This window comes from Anopheles gambiae, chromosome 2 (assembly GCF_943734735.2).
Source record: "Anopheles gambiae chromosome 2, idAnoGambNW_F1_1, whole genome shotgun sequence".
NCBI classification, from domain to species: Eukaryota; Metazoa; Arthropoda; class Insecta; order Diptera; family Culicidae; genus Anopheles; species Anopheles gambiae.
In genome coordinates, this window is record NC_064601.1 from 114673440 (window position 1) to 114697130 (window position 23691).

At 48.4% G+C, this 23691-nt stretch overlaps 1 protein-coding gene across 9 annotated transcripts in view; it reads right to left on the bottom strand.

Annotated features, from left to right (window-relative positions):
* Positions 1 to 287: 287 nt before the first annotated feature.
* Positions 288 to 23691, bottom strand: part of LOC1269819 (homeodomain-interacting protein kinase 2) — a 64404-nt gene continuing 41000 nt past the window's right edge. For 6 of the 9 annotated variants that reach the window (XM_061640621.1, XM_061640620.1, XM_061640622.1 and 3 more), the window contains 7 exons: positions 14621 to 14941; positions 9065 to 9165; positions 8776 to 8985; positions 8261 to 8707; positions 7585 to 8187; positions 6213 to 7495; positions 288 to 6147 (listed from right to left, as the gene is read on the bottom strand). In XM_061640621.1, the coding sequence (XP_061496605.1) occupies positions 5210 to 6147; positions 6213 to 7495; positions 7585 to 8187; positions 8261 to 8707; positions 8776 to 8985; positions 9065 to 9165; positions 14621 to 14941 (3903 nt within the window). In that variant the 3' untranslated portion in view covers positions 288 to 5209. The remainder of the gene's footprint in view (positions 6148 to 6212; positions 7496 to 7584; positions 8188 to 8260; positions 8708 to 8775; positions 8986 to 9064; positions 9166 to 14620; positions 14942 to 23691) is intronic. The other 3 variants (XM_061640619.1, XM_061640618.1, XM_061640617.1) reach the window with 3 other exon arrangements.

Below are 23691 nucleotides of genomic sequence, written 5' to 3' on the forward strand. Positions count from 1 at the left end.
AATTTGATCACATTACTATCGTTACTATTCAAACTGCTTCTACTGTGTCACGGCTATATTGTTCAATGCAATCAAACCGAAAAGCTTCACACGTAAGTTCATTACATTAAAATTAACCTGAAAAAAAAAGAAAAGAATACAAAAAAATTAGAAAACATACAAAAAGTAAAAAAAACGAATACCTGTGTAATAATGTTCGGAATAACGGAATAACATTGAAATATATAAAAAAAGGAAACAGAAAAGGAAACAAAAAACAAAATCATAAGGACGCATAAAAAAGGGGGTTTACGTTTTGTAAAGATTTTTTCACTTTTTTCTTTTGACTTTATTCACTGCCCGAGGGCAGAGCGTTTTGTTGTTTTGCGTTTTGCGTTTCGTTACCATAAACTTTTTATATGCATATATATATAAACGTTGTATGTTGTTATACATTTTACCAATTATATTATACTCTTAATGCTTGCTTTGTATGCTTTGTTTTTGTTTAGTGAGTGTGTGTGTGTGTATCGTGTTTTGTTCTCTATAAGTGATAATAGGGTCAATGCATTTGTGTCCACCAATATATCGCTTCCTTCCCGTTTCTGTTTGTTGTTTGCTTTTAAATTATCTTGTTCCATTCTTTCACACGTATAATTATGCGCGTATTTTATTTTACCGAGGGTATAGATACAAAAAAGAAAACTGATACAACTATTAACTCTGAGCTTGATTATTTTTCCGCTTGTAGTATTTGTTGTAGTATGTCATATGTTTTTCTCCTAATATAAGGCAATATTAATAGTTACATATCGTACAAAATAGGCAGACAGGCGGGGTATGATGATCGGGGAGACGTTTCACAAATATATATTTAAAAAAAACTAAACTAACCGTGTTGTAGTGATAAAATATGATTTTTTCCGCCCATTAATTCGAACAATCCAAAGAGCAACCCTGCGACGGACCTGTGCCGTGCTTGTGCTCGGGGGGCGAAAGTGTTGGAACTACACAACAACCAAAAACTGCCCCACTTTTAAATGTTTGTTGTTTGTCGGTTACGATACAATTGATAATCGAGCTTGTAATGGCTAGTAGTAGGGTGTGTGTGCATTTAGTCAAAAAGCAATTTTTTCGTTTAATTGTATGAACGGACAGCGTTCTGAACTGACACGCGTACACGTACAAATGTGTATATATATTATCTATATAGAGGAACCCTTCCTAGAGGTGGCCGAAAGTACAAAACACGAATATATGAAAATTAACCAGTTATTTTAACGCTGTGTTTGCTTGCCTTCTTCTCTCTCTATCTTGCTCCTATATCACTCGAGTATCGAGCATTTATTGGCTTGGTTGGTGTTTTGTTCTACAGTGTTTTCCTAGTGTTATGTTTATTGTTATAATCCCGTATCAGGTATACCATCTTTTAAACTGGCTGGCGCGAACGCTAATGATGCGCTGCCGCTCTGCTTGCTGTTTTGATAAACGTAGTTATATTAGTTGTTTTATATAAATTGTGAGCACAAAATAAGGTAATCGATTAGTAGTAAAACAGAAACGCATTTGTTTGTAGAAATAAAACGAACATTTGTTCCGAATAGATACAATACACAATATCAACCATTTTCCCTTTGACCGTATGCGTTTGTGTTTGAGTGTGTGAGTGTGGGTTGCCGGTTGTACTACAACCACACACCACCGCATTTTACCGATTAATCTCGTGAATATTATCATATGCATAGAGTTACGAATACTGCTGTTCCCCCCGGGAAACAGCTAACACTAAAGTTTTGTTTTATTTGTAAGGAAAAGTGAAACACTAAATGAATCAACTCGCTGGCGAGCTGCCTAACCCCAACAACGGAAGGTACTGTACATATAGAGCCATATTATTGTGCCCGGTGTCAATCGAGTCATCAACAACAAGCACAACGAACCACAAACCGATGAATTACACACGTGAGTGAATGAGAAAAGGGTACAGCAGTAAACGATAAAAACCTTAACACAATAAGCTAATGAAGTAATGTTATAGCCAGTCTCTCTATATATTGATTAGTTTGTTTGTTTGTTTGTGTGTTTCTTATATGATTATAATTAAAACAAAAACGAAAACGCACGTAAAATCACTCGAATGACAAATGAAGTCACCGATCAAGATGATAGCTTCCCTACTGCTCTCCTCCTCGAAGGTGCGATGGAAGGTGATTCGTTACATTATTATAGATATATATTTAGCACTTATGCATGTTTAATAAGAAAAGAAAAACAATACGTAAACTAGGACAGTCTGACTCTGCTGATAAACGGTACCACCTGCGGGTTGTGAATCAATAGTTGCTTTTTTCCAGTATGCGACAACCCGTTAGCATAGTTTGGAGGACACTGTTCTGCAGAAACCGGTAGAGATCTTGCTGTGGACGTGTGGTGAGCGAAAGCGTTTTCCGTTTTCATACGTGCTTTCACACAAATGCAGCTGCAAATTGGGCTTGCACAGCGCCCAAATGCTGCAACGAAACGTGCTATGCAAGCAAGCATAAGGAACGCGCTTCGTAGGTTTAAAAAGACTTATCTCACCGAAGCAGCATGAAAAGCGGGGGAAGCGAACTTCCGTTCAGTCCATATGCAGTGGTGTGTGTGTGCAAACTATTCTAACATTAGCCCGTACCTTTAATACAACGCAAAATGATGATAGTTTTTACATGAAAGATAGCTCCCGCAGGATGATACCTTCCCCTATTGATAAAACGAAAAAAAGCTAAACCTATATGTACCCCTGTTAGATGTTACCACCAACTAAGCCCCTCTTCTCTAACTCTCTCTCGCTCGCTCTAGTTACACTTAATGTAGTTGTAATTGTTATTTTTTGTTTTGTTTCATACATAAGGCAATTTTCTGTATTAATTTATTGTTGATTAAACATTGGTGGATATTTCCACATGTTTGTTTTTACGCATATTAAAATAGAGTGTTAAATTCATCCCATACGCTCTCAACTAAACGAACGCACACAGCACAACAAGCCAGTTCGTGTGCAGTTCTTGTTAGCCTGACTAAAGCCATACGTGAGTGTTACCGTCACTTGATGTGCCCCAATGGTGTTGGTTGTTCTACACTGTTGGATATTCATGTTCATGTAAATTAAATGATTTTACTTTAATGATCCCTTTTACTGTCTGACATCTATTGTCAACAGAGTACGCAAAGCAATGCGTACTTGCGTCTCCAGCAGAACAATTGGATAAATACAATAATGCATTTCACAATACGTGATCGATAATCATACAAAGCTGGTCAAACGCACTACACGCGACAAACAGATCATACAGGGACTGCCATCTTCCCGCTGATTAAAATTGGAAACAAACATCACAAAAGACAAATTTCTGATTAAGCTACTACACGCACACGCACACGCACACACTGTGAGTTTTCCTTCCAAATACTTAAATGCGAATTGTTATGCTTCCTTTAGACCTCCCGCTGCTATAATAGTTTACAATTGTTCAACAGGTACCAACTATTTTGAAACGTGTGCCGTTGCGTTGCGCTACACGCAGGTATACGATAGCCTTTTATATGCCCTTGCTTCCATCGTTCGGTGCTACATGTACTCGAGTTATACTTATGGCGAAAGTGAAAACAGAGCCAATTCAAAAGACGATACACAACCATAGGTGCAAAAAACAAATGTAATGAAAACCACATTTCCGCCATACAGACACGCGCACTGAACCTGCTACAAACATACATTTATCGCCTTGTTTTCGCATGTTTTTGCGCTACTGAATAATGTTGCAGTGAAACGTTTTCACCCAATGCTATCTCAAAACACAAATGCCTCACACGTAAGGTGTTTCTCTAGCTATGTACACACACACACATATCCTCTCACTCTTGGCCGCTACCCTTTCGATCAGTCGTTTAACCGTGTGATAACTATCACTGCCTCACTCCTCTACCATATGTTGCTGCGTAAATTAGAGAATTTTAAAAATACAATATAGAACTAAACCCCCTTCCCCTTTCGCTTTCCGCTAAAGGTAAGATAGTTTTGCACTATTAAAAGAACCTAATCGGACAAATATAGCAAGAATGCATTACCGTAACATCGCCTCCTCCTCTGAGCCATTCAGTTCTTAGTTGTGTGAAACACCGAAACATTCATGAACAGTATAACGTTTATCCTAGCTCAAAGCTGCTTCCTTCGTTTCCTGTACAATTATTATCAATGAATTCAAAGTTTCCCGCTTGTAACACGCCTGCACAGACGGGTTTGCTCGAACCAACGGCTGCCGGCTGTTTCCAAACAAACAAGAAAGAAACATCGTGTTCAACATACGTAGAGCAATGGTTCTATGTGGTGCAAGGGACAGTTAGAATACTACTTTGCATGAAACGTAGCACATCTTTGTAATGTTCGCTATCAGAGACAGATAGACATACACACACACACCATACACTCTAAACACTAGTACAACTTGCTGGTTTTGCTCGCTTCAAAGACGCGATACACTAATGCGATATTACAAAATATAGATTTCAAACTGAGAAGAATGCTCCCGCAACAAACACATTCAATGCTGCAGGCAAATAGTAGACAAAAAAGCACGTTGAAAAATGAAGTATGAAAAGAGCTAAGTAAACATAATCCTCATCTCTATGTAAGCACTACCGAACGCACCATACGTACACGTGTACGTGCGATTATTCAAACGATGGGCATATAAAAAACGGGAACCTACAAAACTAAACAATTATCGCTGACATGGACACAGCTACTCTAAACGCCCTTCGCCGTTCGACAAACAATTTTACATCCCATGCTTCTACACCAATCGTAGAAAGAAAAAGGAAAAAAGTTAATACACAAAAAAAGTATAACACCCTGTCCTCTCTAACGCTAACGCTCCCCAGTAAAACTGCTCCATATAAACGCGCCAGCATGACCACAAAGAACACCGGAACACCCCAACGTCGGCCTGCTTCACATCCTTCATCCCGTTGCCGTTGACGGTTGCCCGAACAGACGGGTTGCGGCAGAGATTACGTTAAGACGACGACCAAATACGTGTTAAAACAGCACACAAATAGACACACACACACTAGTTTAGGGGACGACGACGTCAACGGTGTCCGAGTGCTTTAGGATGCGTGCAGTTTACGCGAGACGGAGACACGGCGAAAGAGAGATAGAGAGAGAGAGAGTGAGGGATCCCCGAGCAGCTTACTCGCCGAACCAGGCGTAGTGGTGCTTGTTGGCGATCTGTGCCGGGCTCAGCGGTCCGAACTGGCCGTACTGGGCAGTCGGGAACTGAATGTGCGCTGGCAGCGGGTGTGTGGGCAGCACCTGCAACGGAAAAGACGGGAAGCGCTCAGTGCTGGTCGTGCTGTCCTTGGACGCGTACGGCGAGCTAGTGCTAAGCGGTGTCTTCCGCACCTGTCGGCTGGAGGCGTTGTGTGCCGGCGGCGGCACCACCCGATTGTACGCCGTCTGGTAGGGGGCTGCCTGCGAGACGAATACCGCCGATCGGCGGTACATGTCCCCCTGGGCGTACATGTCCTGCTGCTGCTGGGCCTGATGCTGATGCTGCTGCAGGATGGCTCCGGGCGAGCTGCCGAGCGGCGTGTTGGCGCTCGGCTGATGCTGACGGTACACGGCCGCCGTCGGGGGGCCCCAGGAGGTCGCCCCGGTCGGCGTGCTCTTGGCGTGAGCATGCGGCGGAGGAGCATGCCCGAGGGAGCCTCCGCTGCAACCGCCTCCTCCACTGCCGCCACCCTGATGTTGCTGCTGCTGGATGGCTGCGGCGGCGGCTGCTGCTGCGGCTGCCGTTGCTGCGGCCAGCGAGGACGAAGACGATGCTGAAGACGACGGGATGTACGAGGACGATTCGCGCTTGTGTCCACCGCCACCGTAGTGGGAGGACGAGGAGGACGATCCCATCGTTGGTGGGGCCCACGAGGAACGCTTGTCGACCTGCTGCTGCTGCTGCTGCGAAGGATACTCGTACGCGACAAACTCGCTCGGCTCCTGTTTCGGAACGTGCAGTGGCTGCTGGCTGCCACCGCTGCCGCCGGACGAGGGCAGCAGCAGACATTCGTTCTGGGCCATCGCAAGCAGACGCTTCTTCTGCGACTGTCCGGCGTGCTGTTCGTACTTAATCGCTGTAAAGACAGAGGCTACTGTAAGTCAATATTATACAGAGAGAAAACGTTCAAAGGAAACTTACGCTGATGCTTTGGACTGCGACGTTCCCCTTCGCCATCGCTGTCCCCGAGCGTAACGCACGCGGTCGCCGACGATGACACCGCCGTCGATTTGCGCTGTCGACCACTGCTAGAGCCACCGCTACAGGATGCACCATTGCCGCCGCTACTACCGCCACTGATGACGCTCATGTGTTGCTGCTGAGGTTGTCCGTACTGCTGGTAGGACGACGGTTGTGGTTGTGGTTGCTGCTGATGGGCACCGGATCCACCGCTGAGCTGGTTCGATGCGGACGAATTGTGCGCAACGTTTGAGGAGGACGAGGACGTCTTAATACCCCCGCTGCAACCGTTTCCGCCGCTTCCTCCCCCTCCTCCACGGCACGAGGACGACGATTGATGTGTGCCACGCGTACACGCCTGACCCGAGGCCGCGTTGTGCGACGAGCCCTTCGAGGACGAGCTCGTGCTGTGTTTTACCTCCGGCGACTCATCCTCACTGTCCGAGATCGTAATCACAGCCGTCGGCGACGGTGTATCGTGAATTGTGATCGTCTGCTGCTTGCTGCTGCCGCCGTAGCTTCCGCTGCCACCGTGCCCGTGGTGACTGCTGCCATGATGGCCCGCACCACCACCACCGCCATGATGAGCGTGGCCGTGTCCGTGATGGATGTGTCCACTGCTGCCGTGGTGATGGTGGCCGCTGCCACTGTGGTGGATATTTCCACTGCCTCCCATCACCACAGACGATCCACCAGCACCGCCGCTTCCACTGCCACCGTACGACGAGGTGGAAGATGACGAGTGATGCAAATTGCCTGCACCACCGCCACTGATCGGACCGGACGAATCCACCGGCTGATAGTGCTGTTGCTGATGGTGATGGCTGTGGTGACCACCGCTGCCACTGCTACCACTCGCCAGCTGCGGCTGCTGCTGCGAATGATGATGATGGTGATGGTGCTGCGGGGCCGGAACCTGAGCCTGTGCCTGGGCTTGTTGTACCGGTGGTGCCTGCATCTGCTGGCTGCCACTAGTGCTCGGGACCTGGGATTGTTGCTGCTGCTGTTGCTGCTGCTGCTGCTGATAGAACGCGGACGTCGACGAGGACGAGGATGAAGCGACCGCACTGCTGCTTCCGGCTGTCGCACCACTGCCCGTACCATTGTCGTGGTACTGCGGGCACATGTGGCTCCGGTTGTACCGCTGGTGGGGCGGAGTATTCTCCTTGACACGCTTTTTTACCGGCGACAATTGGTTGTTTTCCTTCTTGTCGTGCCGGGAAACGCTGGAATATTTACGAACACTAAACAATATTACAAACCACGCTCTCGGAAAAAAGACCCGCAAAAAGATCCCACACAAGCCCTATCGGGGCCCGGGGCAGATACTTACACCAGATGATGTACGGGCGACTCCTTCTTCGGCTCGTGATGGCTCGTTTGGATGTTGAGGTGCGGGTTCGGGTAGATTCCTTCCAGCTTCAGGAACGGTGCCGAATCGACAATGAGCGAATGGGCCGGCCCGGGCTGCTGCGACCAGGACGGTACGATGGCGACCTGTCGGCCCGACTGCGGCCACGCCACGTTCGGCTGGACCGCGTTCGTGAGCAGCATCCGCTGGCCGGAGGACGGTTCCACCATCGACACGGGGACGGGCACGTTCACGTACTGCTGCGGCGGCACCTGCAACGGTGGCTGCATCGACGTACCACCGACGACCACGTGCTTCGTGGGGCTCGGCATCGTCTGATAGCCGGGCGGACACAGTATACTCGACACGAGCTGGTGCTGGAACGCATCCGGCCGGGCATTGCTGTACTGGCGGCCCACGTTACGCCCGCCGTAGATCTGGTACAGATGGTTGTCGTAGGTCGGGGCACGCTCGCGCACAATCCGCTGCACCTGGTTGTTGAACGTGATCGTCATGTTTTCGGTCGTGTTCGGCACAAAGTTCGTCACCAGCGTGGCCGTCGTTGGTTGCACACTCAGGTTGTAACTGGAATGGTTCAAATAGGAAACGTTTACATACGTTTGCCAACACAACCCAACCTTATTGCACAATTACTCACGTGTGAATCATCGAGTCCGTACGGCGACAAACCTCCATCATCTGTACCGACGCCTTCACGTTGTTACAGTGCGCATAGTCCACCAGGTGGGCCAGCGTCGCGAACGAGTGGTTCAGAGCCTCGCCCGGCGTAATGCGCCGCTCCTGGTCGATCGTTAGCATGCGCTTCAGCAGATCGATAAACTCGCGCCGGTCCGTCTTTTCCGCCAGCAGCTGTCCACCCTCGATGTCGGTCGGCACGTTCACCTGCCCGATATCGTCCAGACAGTTGAAGATGTACTTGCGCGCCTCCTTGCTCTTGTTGTTCGTCTCCGCCTCGTGCTCCTCGGGCGTTTTCAACCGCCAGAACGGGTACGTCGAGTCGACATCGCGGTAGAAGAACTTTGCCGTCTTGCTGGCACTGTTCAGCATGTGCTCAGTCGGTAGACCCTGTGTCTGCGATATGTACCTGTGGAATATGAGCATGTACAATGGTTAGTTCTGCCGCCTTCACCTTCCCCCACTATCCATACGTACCGGATTTGATCATACTCAGACGATCCGGGATACAAGGGCCAACCCAGGAACAGTTCCGCCACCACACAGCCGAGCGACCACATGTCGATCGCCTCGCAGAACGGCAACCCGAGGATAATTTCTGGTGCACGGTAGTAGCGCGACTGCAGGTACGTATTGCACACCGTTTTGCTGACGTGCGACGCCGATCCGAAATCGATCACCTTCACGCTGTTGACGAAACGAACAAAAACACAGAATCAATCGATAAGTATTTCCACACGGCTGCTTCCAGTTCCAGTTCACTTACCGGTACGGTTGTCGGTTTGGATCGACCAGCATGATGTTTTCGGGCTTCAAGTCAGCATGGATCAGGCCCAACTGCTTCAGCTTCAACAGGGCAGTCAAAACCTAGAGTTGGTCGAGTAGAAGAGAAAAACAGGAACTTTATTAGACGAAACGTATTAACAAAACCTCCATATGCTTCCAAAAAATGAAACAAAACCCCGCCCTAGGTTCGACAAAATGTACAGTGCCGTGCCAAAAACCTTTACCAGACGAACTCCATACCAAGCTCCAACTTTATGAGAGTTTTACATTTTACAACCCGCTTTTATTAGCCCATCCCGTCCCGAACAAAACATAAAGCACAGCATCGCTCAAAACAATGATCTCGAACAAAACACACCCATTCGAACGCGCCCGGAACCTTGGAACCACCGCCAGCAGACGCCAAAGGGTCTGCCGATTGGTCTAGCTTGCCCGGAGCCAAAGCAGCCGTCTTCTTCCCTTGCTAATCGCGTAAGGCCCCGCTCTCTCTTCCTCTCCCTTCATTGTTGGTCGGAACCCATCAAAAAGTTGCAAACTTTCCACATCCACTATGCTTGCATCTCTCGTGTGTGCGTTTGCATCGCATCTGCGTTGTGCAGGGCGCGCTTGCTAGACAAACCGAAGGGTAACAACTGCTGCTAAGTACATTATGACTTAGCGACCGGGCAAAAGTGCGAAGAGTGCGTTCGCCAAACGCACCGAGACACGCTCATGGGGTGGGACTTTTATCGACGGCGAGAGGTGGAAGCATAAAGCAGTCCACGATAAGTGAGAGATGGAACGGGCGCGGTACACAGGCGACACGGTCCGCCCTAAAAGCATTATTGGCAAACCGTCAAACCCGACCCGACCGCTCGCTGCAAATGCAAACGATCGGAAAAGTTCCCGGCCCAGGCCAGCCGGGATTAGATTAAGTATTCATGTTCCAAAAACTATGCAACCCCTTTACCCGTCTCTAACGCTCGTTGTTCCCACCACACTGCCATTCATGCACCAAAGGGGGAGGCACACACCGACACGCATCGCCGATGAACACACACACACACCACCACCAACCATTCAGAAGCCATTCAGAGGCGTAATGAGAGCGCGGCAACGGCACACAGAAAACAAAAGTTTCGTCGACTAATTTATGCAATTTACGGTATTCAAATGATACCGTACGTTCCCTCCCTCCCCGATATGCCGACCCAAAAGCGCCCGAGGCCCGAGTACGATCTCACTTTTTCCATTTTGAAACACGTCAGCGCCTCCATCAATTGCTGCCTGTTCGTTGGACTCGACGGTTGCAGCAGCATCATTAACACCGTTGTGTGTAGTCGTCGTCACTGTCGTCTTCGGCGGATAAAGTTATCATTGCCATCAAATGAATATGGTCCTCCCGCGGTCTAATGTTAGTCAAATGACGCACAACAACGGGCTCGATGTCCTCCCTCTGTCCGTGTGTGTGTGTTCTGAATTATTTACTCCCATCGGTCTGGCGACGACACGGGACGACCGTTTCGTACAGAACATCTCCCATCCCCCAAATCGGTTACATTTCACCTCCGAATACACTAAATCAAGCCACCAAACGGACTTAACATTGCTCAAAAATAGTAAAAAAACACAAACCTTTACGAAAGCCCTCTTCCTCCCTCTCTCTCGCACTTCGCTTCACAGGGAGAGTTCGTTACAAACCTCAATTCAATTGCAGCCACCTTACTGTAACACACTCGTGCAATTACGCCATAAATTCAGTTAATCGTGTGTGGTGGTGGTGGTGCTCGGTTGGATGCATATGATTTAAATAAAAATAACTGCTGCTGTTGGACAATAAGCGCTGCACAATCTGGTTGCTGCTGTGTAACATACACACATCGCGCACAACCAACGCACAATTAAGTCGGGCTTGAAACACAGATTTAGTTGCACATCGCGACCACAGAGAGTGTGTGTGTTAAGCCCAGCATAAATTTGCTGCCAGCCAACAGCGCTTTCTATTGACTGTGCTACGCAAATGCAACGGCTGCACGCAAAGGTGCGATGGGGAGAAGCGATGATCGCTGATGATAAAGCAAAGTTTTGTTTTATAATTTCAAACAATCAGTGAAACGTCCCTCGGTCTAATGTGCATAATGAAAGCTAAAGACCTTTCACAGCATTCCAACCCTTGGGACATCCAGGTGCACGCTACAATGTATCGGTGGTAGCAGCAGCCGCCTTATGTCACAGCGTACGCACACGTGTTCCCTCTATATTCCGCATGTCGATATCATCGCACCAACGCACACACCACAAGGCCCCCAAAGCTGTAGCAAATGTCGCCGTACATGGCGAAGAGTCGGATTGGTAACGCGACGTCTCTGGCCTCTTTTAACGCGTCCCAAACAAGATGAATGGCGACCGTCCTGTGTGTGTTTGTGTATCGAGAATCTCGTTATACCATGTAAGGAAGCTGAATCGCGGGTGTATCTCCGTATTAACTATGACACAACAACTCGCATCGAAGCAACTTGTCATATTCGAGTCACCCGATGAGGGATTTTGCACCGAAATTTGGTAACAGCGCACCAAATGTGGCGACTCACTTGCAGGGAGTTACCCATTGCACTAGTGAGGTTCGCAGAAAATTGCGGCAGAGACGCATCTACACGGTCAACATTAAAAGCAAACTGTAATGATAATTGCATGCTGCCTGCCCGGGAATACCGGGATAAGAGACCAGTGGGTGTGTGGGACGCTGAAATTGATGATGATTGCGCTTATCTATCATGTGAGGTGAATGATGAGAATCCCTCCTTCCCTTAGACAGTCTTCTGCGTGTTGCCGACGCACAGGAGGTCGAGACTTCAAAGTAGATGCATTTCCAGGCACCAGGGGGTTCTCCAGGGCGGTAGTTGGAGCAGATGGTTCTCGATAGTGTCCCACTATAAAGCCACTGCTAACGGCAAATCGATGTCAATTAAACCTGGAAGCCCTGGACATCACCGCATGGGTAATTTCTCGGCAACTTCCAAAGGGTCCTCCTCTCTCTCTCTCGGTGCCTGCTCCAGAGCTGTCATAATCTGTGGGCAACATTGATGTGTACCAGCTGTCACTGGAACCTGTCTCCTGCTGCCCGTATCGATTGATTTGTATTCATCATTCCATCTCCGATGGACTGATTCCAGCGGCAGGGTGGGTTCGACGAGCATCGTACACATAAAAACGCACCGATCGGCCCGGTTGGTTACCGGTGGTGGTAGTAGTAGCAGGCTCCCGAAATCCCGTTAGCAATCCGCAATCGGGGTAGTACCCTCCATCATCAGCGGAGTTTTATTGGGTCACCCAGACGATCCTCCAGACACGACCAGCGTCAGCATCTGCACAAAATGAAAGCTGAAACGCAACACCAGCTTAGGCCCTCCATTCGACAGACACACACACACACACACACACACACACACCACAATCAAATGCTATTGCCATGAGTTAAGATCTTGCGGTTCGCGGTCACCCTTTTTTGTGAAGTTGGTACACAACTCGTGACCACAGGCGGTGGTGTAAAAAGAGGTCTACAGAAGAAGCAAAAGCCCCCAAACCAATCGTCCCGGAGGACAACCTCCACATCCACCAAATGACACACCGAGTTGAAGAGGACGACGACGACGAACACACAGATTATTTCTTCCTCCGCAACTCGCCACTCAGACAACGAGCCCGCATGCAAATTTCTCCGCCTTAAGGGAAAGAAAGATGAACTCCGAAGAATTGGTGGTTGTTCTTTTTCACCCATCGCTAAGATTTGCCTGGAACACGGGAGAAGGAGGATCATAAAGAAAACGATCTTGTGTGCGACGGAATCGAGCAGGCAAATGCGAACTTAAATTGACGGTGACGGTTGAATGGAAATTGGGCGAAAACGGCATGTCCTACATATTCGTCGTGATCCCATCCGTGCTGGGTCGTCAGATGGTTTTTTTTAAAGCAACCTCTTCCTCTACTTCTTTAGCTCCGCCAGTCTTGAGATGGCGAAATGAACACCGATCGACAACGACTTGATCGACAGCAGCAAACCAAGCGATCACTTTCATGCAGCGCAATCTCGTGAAGCCACACACTATCAGAATGCATAAGGGCATCTCTCCAACTCCATTATCATGTACTCCCTTCTTTCCTTTATTACGCACATTAAAACCATACTATAAAGCCACATCAGTGCATTGAAAAAACCCCAGGCATTGATAATCACTCTCCCCCGTTCTTCAAGCGCTGCGATGTGTGAGTTGAATCGAAAATGCTGATCACTCTCCCGGGGTCTCCGGTCGGTTCATGTCGAAACATGCAACAACAAACAAGCCATCGCTAGTCAACCCATATACACTGCTGTGGGGTTGTTTCTTCAGCGCAAAACAAATCTCTGATCGTAATCGCGAAGCAATCGGACGAAAGGGAAGTCACAATAACTAAACGAACGGGGGGAACAAAATACCCCACGGGGGGAGAAAAAAAACCCTCACACTGTCCCCGCTCTGGCACAGGGTAAACCAGATACGTCCTAAAAATTAATGTACACTCGCCAAACAGGTTCAGCACACACGCCTGTGGTGTTCGTGCGAGTCAACAAAACACACATTCGACCATCCCAATCAGTAAGGTTGATTTGGGAAGTTTTGTTTTTATTTACGGGTGTGCGACAACCGAGCAGGGAGTGCAAACAAATGCACACACCAAGCCGTACTGTCCAGGCCAGGCCAGGCACGTAGCAAACGAACCTCGGAGCTGGACAAACAAACGATCTTCTCCCTTGCCATCATACTTCATTTGTTCGATGCATTTCTCCCGCTGACATCAGCAAATTGTGGTCGAATTGATGCAAACCTGCTCTCCTGGGTTTTAAAATGTTGACCATTTCTTTTTTAAAAAAAAAACCCATTTCCCGTGTGCCATTTATTATCCTCATCCTTTTCCGCCCTTTTCGGTGACCGAGAGGACTAGACCAACAAATGAACCTCATTAGGCGACATCATTGCCAAAAAAAGGCCCCCTCTTTCAACGCCACAGGAAGAAGAGCAGCGCGCGCGTTCTTTTTTTTTTTTTTGGGGCCTTTAGCCTTATCTTTACGGCCCGGATGAGCACATTTAGGGGTTTAGAGAAGAAAGCAAATCCTGCGGGATGAAGATGAGTTAGGTTCGATACATGGATTAATTAATACCGGGCAGGAAATTGAACTCAAGAGTGGGGAGCCTCCGGGTATTATTGGGTTCAAACAGCGAGATGAGGAATACATTAAAAACGCTGAGCGTCTAGTAACCACAACAATCTTCACATTTCGGCTCTGTAGAAGATAACAGCAAACAAAAAACCACAGACCACAGACCAAACTGTGCTCTTGATGAAGATTACATTGTGGCTTTCCTTCGCTTCAACGCCCAGGAAATTGTGGGTTCTCTAAAATACGTAAATCACCGCCTTTTACGACCGTCATACCCGCATACGACTTCCGTTCGTACGAAGATACCAAGGATCTATCAGATGTTTCCAGAGAGAGAGAGAAGAGGACACGACAGCTTACCTGTTGCAGTATGGGCCTGATGTACTTCAGTGGAAGCGGCGAGAATTTGTTCTGCTTCAGAAAGTCGTACAGGTTCTGCTCGAGCATCTCGAACACCAGACAGGTGTGGTTCTTGTGCTGGAAGCACTCGAACGCCCGCACAAAGTTGAACTCGTCCGCATTCTCCTGGCTGAGCCGGCTGAGGATCGACACCTCGATCTGGCCCTGCCGCGCATAGGACGGATGGTTCTTCAGGATCTTGATCGCGACGATGTCGCTCGTGCCCTTCTTCCAGCATTTTACCACCTGCCCGAATGTGCCGCGGCCAAGAAATTCTAGGACCTGTGTTGTGGAGAAATATAGAGAAGTGAAAGAAATGATTAATTCATGCGCGTTTTTTTTTTCGTTGTCTTGGCGAGAAAGTTACGCTAATAGGTTCCGATTTAATACAACGCGCCGAACTGATCGAAGCAAACGGCCCAAACAAGGACATGGACCTCGAATAACCGTAAACGATGATGACGCGGGCACATATGTGTCTGTGCGTTTGGAACGGGTCACAGCGATATTAAGAGTTCATGCCAAAAACAGAAACGCACCCGACTCCTCTTTGTTTGTCTGCTCTCCATCACCACAGAACGAAGTCACTCAAGACACAAGTGGCGGTCGCCACTGCACAGAAGCGATTTTTTGTGCATCCTTTTTCTTCCTCCTTCACCTTCCTCCCCACCAATCACTTCAGCCAGACACAGGAGGTGGAAGGCCATTAATTTTCCCGATTTTGCCTAAACTGGTCAACCACCGCAAAGCGCAACCGGTTCTGCTGCTGCTGTTCTGTGCAATAATTCGCTCACGCCGGGTACGCGTACGATCGCCCCTGGGCACCGGGGAGCAGGAAAATGCTATAAAAATTCGCCTCAGCACCCTTTCGTAGGCAGTCACAGTGTCGGCCGATGAAATTGTGAAAGTAGCGCGAATAATCGAAAAAACAAAATCAAATCGACCCGCGGACGCAAAATATGAAAGAAAGAAAAAGAAACACCCGGTCGCGAACACCGGGCCACCAGCAACAAGAGCACACCGAAATGGTAAAACACGTTTCGTGTTTGGTGTCCGCTCAAAGGGTCCAGGTGTGTGTGTGTGCGCCTGCTGAGTACGCGGTCACGAATAAAGCGAAGGTAAAAGGTTCTTGTTTTTTTTCGGGCAAAAATATAACCCCCGAAATGCCCGCTCCATCTATCCTCCTCTCCACAGTTCGGCGTTTGGTAGGCACAACGCGAGGAAAGATTGTTTTTGAGGTCATGCTTAATGACTGAGGGAAGTGTGGGCCTGTTTTTTTTTCGTTGTTGTTGTCGATGCTGTTGTTTTGAACACGGTTTCCTTAATTTTTCCGGCAGCGTGTTTTTGCTTGTTTTTGTCCTGCGCGAAACATAACCATAAGGTGGTGTAAAAAGGAAAGGCTCAAGAACACGGCCCCAAAACGGCCCCAGCCCAACGCTCCACAAGGGTTCAAGAAACCTGTCCGGTTGTTGTGAGCGTTCGATAATGGGAATCAGTAGAACCTAACTGGTTCCGGCCGTTCCACAAACGGGACAGCGACGACGACAAAGCCGATTAATTCATTTCTATTTGTTTTCCTTGCTTTTTGCATGCCTCTCTTCCCCCAGGGCAAGAAGCAAGAAGCAAAAGGCAGAGAGTGGTGGTAGCCGCCTTTCCTCCAAAATTGGAAAACTGCTGCTGCTGTTGTGCTGTGGACGTTGCACCTTGCTCTTAATTATGAGCTGTTTTATGAAAGTACACAACAACAAACCGTGGGCATGGGGGGCAGGTCGGTCGTCGGCCGGTCGCTGCAACAATAAATTCCAGTTACTCTTGGTAAGCATATTTACACCAAAAACGTTTGCCTTCGGGCCATTTTTGTGCAATAGCTTCTTGCTCGTTTTACCTCTCTTTTGCAAACCACCTTCTGTTAACCTGAACATCATAAACATCTGATAACCATCTTGCGGGAAACCCACCCCGTGTGCTTTACGGGACACCTATTTGTTGCACCGCGCGCACCGAGTTACACACAAACCCCGAGAGAGAGAAAGAGTGTGAAATCCTTCGCACCGAATTGTCCCATAATTCAAAAGGCCTGGGGCCTGCCTAATGCTCTGTTTTGCCTAATGTCTTATGTGAATGCGCCACAGAGAACAGGGTGGCTGCTGTGCTGTCTGTTTGCAGTAGAGTTGGCTGCAACTTTTTGCAACGTTTTGTAAGATCTTGATACATTCGCGGATGAATTTCTAAAGCTCACGCTGCTGTAAGTTATGAAGCAAAAGCGTTCCAGAATTTGGGCTAGAATTGAATGCTAATTTGTATGTACCTTTATGCGCCACCGCAGCTTGCCCCAAAAACAGTTTCTCAATACGAAAAAATCCAAACAACAGATAATAGCACCCTCAACAAAATATCACAGCAACGTGTGTCGACATACTGCTGGCACCTAGGCACAACCAAAAGCACTTCAGTGTTTCGGGGTGCCACACCAGACCGTACACAGTTGCACCAGCAAAATGGTTCGCCATCGTTTCGCCATTTCCCACAATGCCATCTACCAGAGAGCACCACACTGCCCAAATGCACCCAGCCACAGACAATTATCTGGCAGCGTTTTACAGCCCGTTCCCTCCATTTTCTCTGTACCTGTGAGTCGAACACGGAGACACTCTCTTTTTCACAATTGAACAAAAAACAAAATCGAAACGGTAGCAGCAGCAGCAACAGCAGTTCGATTGGCCATCAGTAGCAACCTCTAAGCATAGCACCCGTCTGCTCCAAAAAAAAACATCAATGACTCTCCCCGGTTGGCCAGCCAGCCAGCCATCCAACACCAACCGGTGGGCAGTGTAGGTGGGTAAGATTTTGATTGGTTTGACCAATCTCACATGATGTTTGCAACAATGGAGAGCACAGAGCGGGATCGGGTTGGTCTGTTGTTTGCGCGTTCGCCATCGTTTGTTGACGCAACCAGCCACCCAGGGTATACACGATTGCAACCCCTGAGGGGGGGGGGTGGTTATTGCAATTAATGGGGTTTTTGAACTCGCCATGAACTGAGGGAGCTGCCGGGGTGGAATCTTTCGAAATGTCAGACGAGGAAAAAATGATTAGGAAAATTTTGCACCCAAACTGGAAAGTGAGTCGTGACAAGGGGGGGGAACTACTTAGTAGAGCCCCCTATGGATTGGAAACATTGAGTTGTGAGGGTCCCTAAATGTGTTTCCAGAATGAAACAAAACTGTGTACCTCAACTCCAAATTTTGAATCCAATATCTTGATTAGCATCGCGATGTACTACACTTTTGTAGATGTAATTCCCAACAAATTCCAATAAACATTAGTAACTACTCCCTAACCTTCATTCTCATTTCATCAAGATCGGAGAAGGAAACATGAACTCCAACTCCACGGTTTTATGATCCTTACTCCGGAGCACGAGACCCCGCAGCACCCGAGATTTCTATTTCAGTTTGATTGACTGTACCTCTCCACAAACGTTCGTTTTGTCGGACGCACATAATCTCCGCTACAACATCTTTGTTGCTTATTGCTCCATCAGCCGCCGCTCCGGGTTGCTACACCACGTCCAAACAGTGGTTTGGCTTTTGCCCGTGGCAATCACAGCCTGTACCCAATTATTGCCAAATTTATCAGCTCCCCTCGCCTTCAGAACCACACACATCAAGACCTACTCTCTCCTCTATCACACTCGTAATGCGAGGCCTCACACTCCATCTATCACGGAGCACAAACGCTCACGGGCAACTTCGAACACCGTCCGACGGTTAGTAGCAGCCCCCCGCTCGTGTTGTAGAGAGGAAAAAGCCAAATAGCAACACATGCGAGATTTGACGGGCACAACAATAAGACGAGTTTAGTGGGTGGATTTCGGCCGCCACAGGCGATATTGGTTAGGTTAGGTAGTCAACGATAAGATAGCGCGGTTTTGGCGAGTGTTTTTTGAAGATATTTTGCATTGTTGTATCGGGGTACAAAAGGGTACAAACAGGAGGGTCTCTCGTAACGGTCACACACACACACACCCCTCGAGTAACCCTGCCTAATCCCACTTCTCGCCCTTATTGTCGTTTGAAGTTATCGGACGTCCCGATCAAAGTAACCTCGGTCGACCTGGCCCGGACGCCGAGACACGCCGAGATCTCCAGCACTCCATGCCAAAAAAACTCCCGACCCGCCTCACGCTAATCTCCTAGCTCCATTCCACCGCCGTGTGTCAATGCGTCAAAGTTGAGGCTGTCAATTTGCTCCAACAGTCCGTAGAAAAGCGTGATGCACATAACAACAACGACGTCCCTCCCGCTATTGGATGGTGTGTGTGTGCGGGACTTACGTAGATTATAGGAGAAAGTTTCGAACATATCGGCAAGCATATGCGCCGCCAACAACGACGTACAGCAGCTACTTCTCTGCTCCTCCTCCTTCTCCTCTTTCTCCCTTTCACCATATAAACTGCGAAAACACAGAGAGGTCGCGCTGGTCCACCGTGCGCACGCCACCGTACACAGATAATGAGTGGCGGCGGGTCCAACAGACACACTCCAACTCACACACTTGGGCCAGCTGGGCGCGATATTCATGGCACATCATCCAACCGACCACGCGAGAGACTCCGATAGCCGGCCGTGTTTGGTGGAGGAGAGTGTGTGCTATGGAGGGACACAACTATTTGTTTGCGTTTCATCACACAACGCGCACAGTGTGGCGGCGGTACACAGTCCTTCAGTAGTCCTCCCTCCACTGGCGAGGAGGTCGTGAAGTCGATGGATGTTTTTAATGAGCTCTCCTGCATCAGCAGCAGCAGCAGTAGTGCCGCACATAAGACAATGGAGGACGACGATTGTTCAGTAAAAACCACCGACAAACTATGCCCGCATCATTCATATCGCAGCATGACGGCGGGGCAAAACGACGACCAAGCGAAGAAGAACTGCGTGCGGAAGAAGCATGACCACCACTTTGCATATACATCGACGGGCGGGCGGGCGGACAATTTTGAAAACAAGAGAAATCGCCGTCGATCACAATTTGCCATCCGAAAATTGTTCGCTCGCTCGGGCCACATCTACACCACACTACCACGGTGGTTATTGGGAAAAACGCGACATCTGTGGAGGGGAGTTTTGAAGTTGCGACGATTATTATAGTTGTTTTGGTGGAGGGTCGTTTTATTTTCACAAACGTTCGCATATACTGTCTGCACCTGCACTGAAATTTGATGAGCACCAGCCGAAGTCTCATGACGTGTCTATATTTACCTTTCCCATCACACATACACCTGGACGAGAATTAACCATTTGTGTTCCCAAAAAATGCAACGTGTACACACCCTAATGAAGGCACACACACACACACACACACATACACATTGAATTGCAAATGTAGGAACTTCTCCTGATGACTTGCCGATCATTTAGACTCCAAGTATTGAAGTTCCTGAATTTCATAACCTCGCTTTATTTCTGATTACTGAATCTTTCTATCAACACTTTTCAATCCCCGTCTGGCTTCGTGTTCTATCAACCTTCTCGTGAAGATGTAAGCTTGGATGGAAATCGCTCACCACAGACACCGGATAGAGCACAGACCGAGAGATTGGATATCTTCGGCACTTAAATCAGAAAAATCTGATGAAGATGTTGCGTAGGTTTGATACAGGCATTGGGACACGGAGAGAGAAGGAGAGAGAACTAACAGGATGGACAGGAAGATGTATCTTCAGAGCATACCCCAATGTTTATTTCCAAGGTTTCCTTGGTTTCCTTCCGGGCTGAGACAAACTTACTAACCGACGACACTGATGACCACAGATGCATATCTGAAGTATCGCACAGGCCCGCAACCACAATACCCCAACCTCTCCCTCGTTGACTTCGGAGTGTATGATGCCAATCTGACAATGGCCATATTGAAGCATATCGACTCATAGCTCCTACATCCCTTTTCCTCGATCGAACCCTCGACGAGACCAATGTCCTCCTCGACCACCGGGCCGTCGTCGTAGTCGGATTTCTTATGCAAAGGTATCGGTATCGCTTTCTTATTTGCAAAACCCCTGCAGCCGGACACATTCTAGTTTTCTCCTGCGAGCCCCGGGACCGGAAAAATGAAAGAGCGAAACAGAAAGGAACGCATATCCAGTTTCGCGTCCAGCATTTTCCTAAAGACAAACCCTCTTACCACCGAACCCCGAAAGCCTTTACCGTCACGGCCGAGACGACGACGCTAAATCCTACAGATTATGGGGCAGACTGCTTTGGGGACTCGACTGCTGCTCCGAGGGGAAAGGTTGAGCAGTTTAGTCCCGGTAGCCTCGTCGCTTCGTCATTTTATGTCTGGCAAATTTAACACGATGGGGAGAATGGGAAGAAAGGAAAGGCGTTAGGGATTTCTTTGCCGTGTCGAGCAACACTTAACTCTTGCCGGGCCGGCGGCGGCCCAAGAACACAACCCGAAAACAGTAGCCCCTCAGCCAGCAGTTCTCTATTATCGGACCCTCAACAATCTATATTGCCGACGCTCAAGGTGGCTCTTTAGTATGTCTGGAGGACACTTTCGATTACCAAATCCGGCCCCAAAAGTTTGCCGACTCGGCGACAAATCATTGAGTGCCTGAATTAGCAAAAAACCGGGCGTCTTGCGTTACTCGAATGGGAAAAAAGGAAAATTTCACCCAAAAGCATATATCTTGATAATGAAACTTGCTTGTGCTGCCTTTATTTACACAACCCAGTCAGTCATCTGCATAGTTTGTGCAAGGGATACTCCTACCAATATGTTAGAGGGTTTATGAATGCGCAGCCACCGTTTTATGAGTGAAATGCGTACAACATTTGGTAGCTGATTGAGAGACCGGAGCCAATTTCTTCGGAGGGCTACGTTCTGTGAATGTGTATCCGGTGTACGTTACTGTTTCTTTGCACTCTGCAGAGTGCGAGACAACATGGCTTCTAACATTAAACATACACATACGAAGACACAGACACACCCAAGGTCGAACGCAGTGCAACACAAAACGCGCGCCCGCTTTAATACACTTGGCATCATAAAAGGCACAACATTGCGCGACCAAGTGTGCTACACACCCTTTCCTCCAGGGACAGTGTAGTGTCGTCGTTGGTCACCCTTTTGCGTCTCTCTAACCACTATTAAATGATGACAACGACAGCAACGATTGCATCCGGAGCCTTCTGTCCTTCTCGGTCCTTCGTCCCCTTCGCCCCAATATGCTCCCCAACGCCACACCATCAACAAAACGAGCTGCTGCTGCCCTTCGGTTATTCTACAGCCATTTCTCGGATAACAACGGAATGGGAGGCGTGTGGTCTACACTCCACACGAAGCAAGGGCAATGAACGTTGCAATTTGCGTCAGCTAGCGGGTTTTCTCTTTCTTTTATCATAATGGTTGTTTGTTTTTGTATTATTGATATTGCAGCAGGCTCTTGCCATGGCGCTGCTCCCTTTTTGGGACGAGAGCTTTTGCCTGAGAGGTCGTCGAGGCGTTTTTCAGGAATACAGGAAGAAGAGAAGCCCATCACACATGAACGGACACACCAAAGGTGCAAGGGCATTTACCGTTTGCAGCCAGAGACAGTTATTATACAGATCTGTGCTTGTTGTGGTACGCAAGAGCGGCGACGAGCTTCCCGAGGTTGGTTTTTGCGCCCTCTGGTTTTAACTGCAACCAGTGCGCTGCTTTCCGTTATCTTTTCTAGTGCCCGGGCGCCACATTGCCCTCTTCTGTCGGGGGTTTTTATCGACAAAGCGGGCTGCCGGCACAATCACGCTTGCTTGCTAGACTAGCAGCCGAGACCTGTCTTAATGTGTGTATGTGTGTGTTACTGCTTCAAGCACAGGAAAAACCATTCCCCAGATTAATTAAACAATCGCCACCGACACGACTTGCTTCGGGTATTTTGTTCTTCCTATCCCGCACCCCCTTCCAAGGTTCACGCGTGGAGCAGGTGCTGGTAGAGCATTAAGTTCTTTCACCGTTTGTGCATAAATAACATAGAAAAAAACAAGTAACGAGCTATTTCACCCACCAACAGCACGAGTGGAAAAGTGACCCTCACGCCACGTGGGGGACACGACGCGGCACTACAAACAGACACACACACAGGCACACAACGACGTACGTTGTCTAATTTTAGAAAGCCGCACCAAAAATCGACCTCACACAAAACCAGTGAGTCTCCAATAACCCTTGGCCACACACACACAGAAACTGGCTTCAGTGCAAATGATGTGAAGTTTGTGGTTTTTGGAGTTTGGAGCAGAAAGAAAAAGAGTACGTCCTTGTTATGCTGGCGAATTCCAAACCAAATGCTATTTCACTAAAGGACCTGTTTGAAACAGCAACTCCAAGGAACGTCACAAACGACGAACGCATAAAACGCGAAGTACGCCTCTTGGAAGGACACACACAACGCCCTCAGGTCCATTTGGCTCGCTTTACCCCAACGCGTGCTGGAGATCCAAGCGAGCCAACGCCGTTAATTCGACCGACACACGCGCAATCACACCCCGGCGTAAAAGCCTTCCGAAAAAGGCATTCACAAAACGTCCATACAGCGTGTCCTCCGAGGCGACGGACGGCGCGAGGACAAAACTTCCCTTTTCCTCTCTTTCACCCCTCAGAAAGGCGCTGTCGATTTCTCTAACCTGCCAACGACACTAAAACACACACAACCACGTACATGCTGGACTCACGGGCAAAGACGGACACAACGCGTTTAATGGCCGTCAGTCATTCGTGGCCCGGGCACTGATTTACGACTCCGACGACGAGGACGAGTGGCTTCTTGTCTTGTTCAACTAGCTGCAAGCAATGGACGCTTTGCGAAAACAATTATCACGAGCCCAATATTCTGAGCCACTGTGTTGTGTATTTTCGCTTTAACAATAATTTCTTGCCAGATCGTAAGCCAAGCCACAAGAAGACGGCAGAAGAGAGCGTGTGTGGAGTAATCCACCAACAACATCCAAGAAAGAGGGGAGAAAGCTACGGCAAACAAACAGAACAAC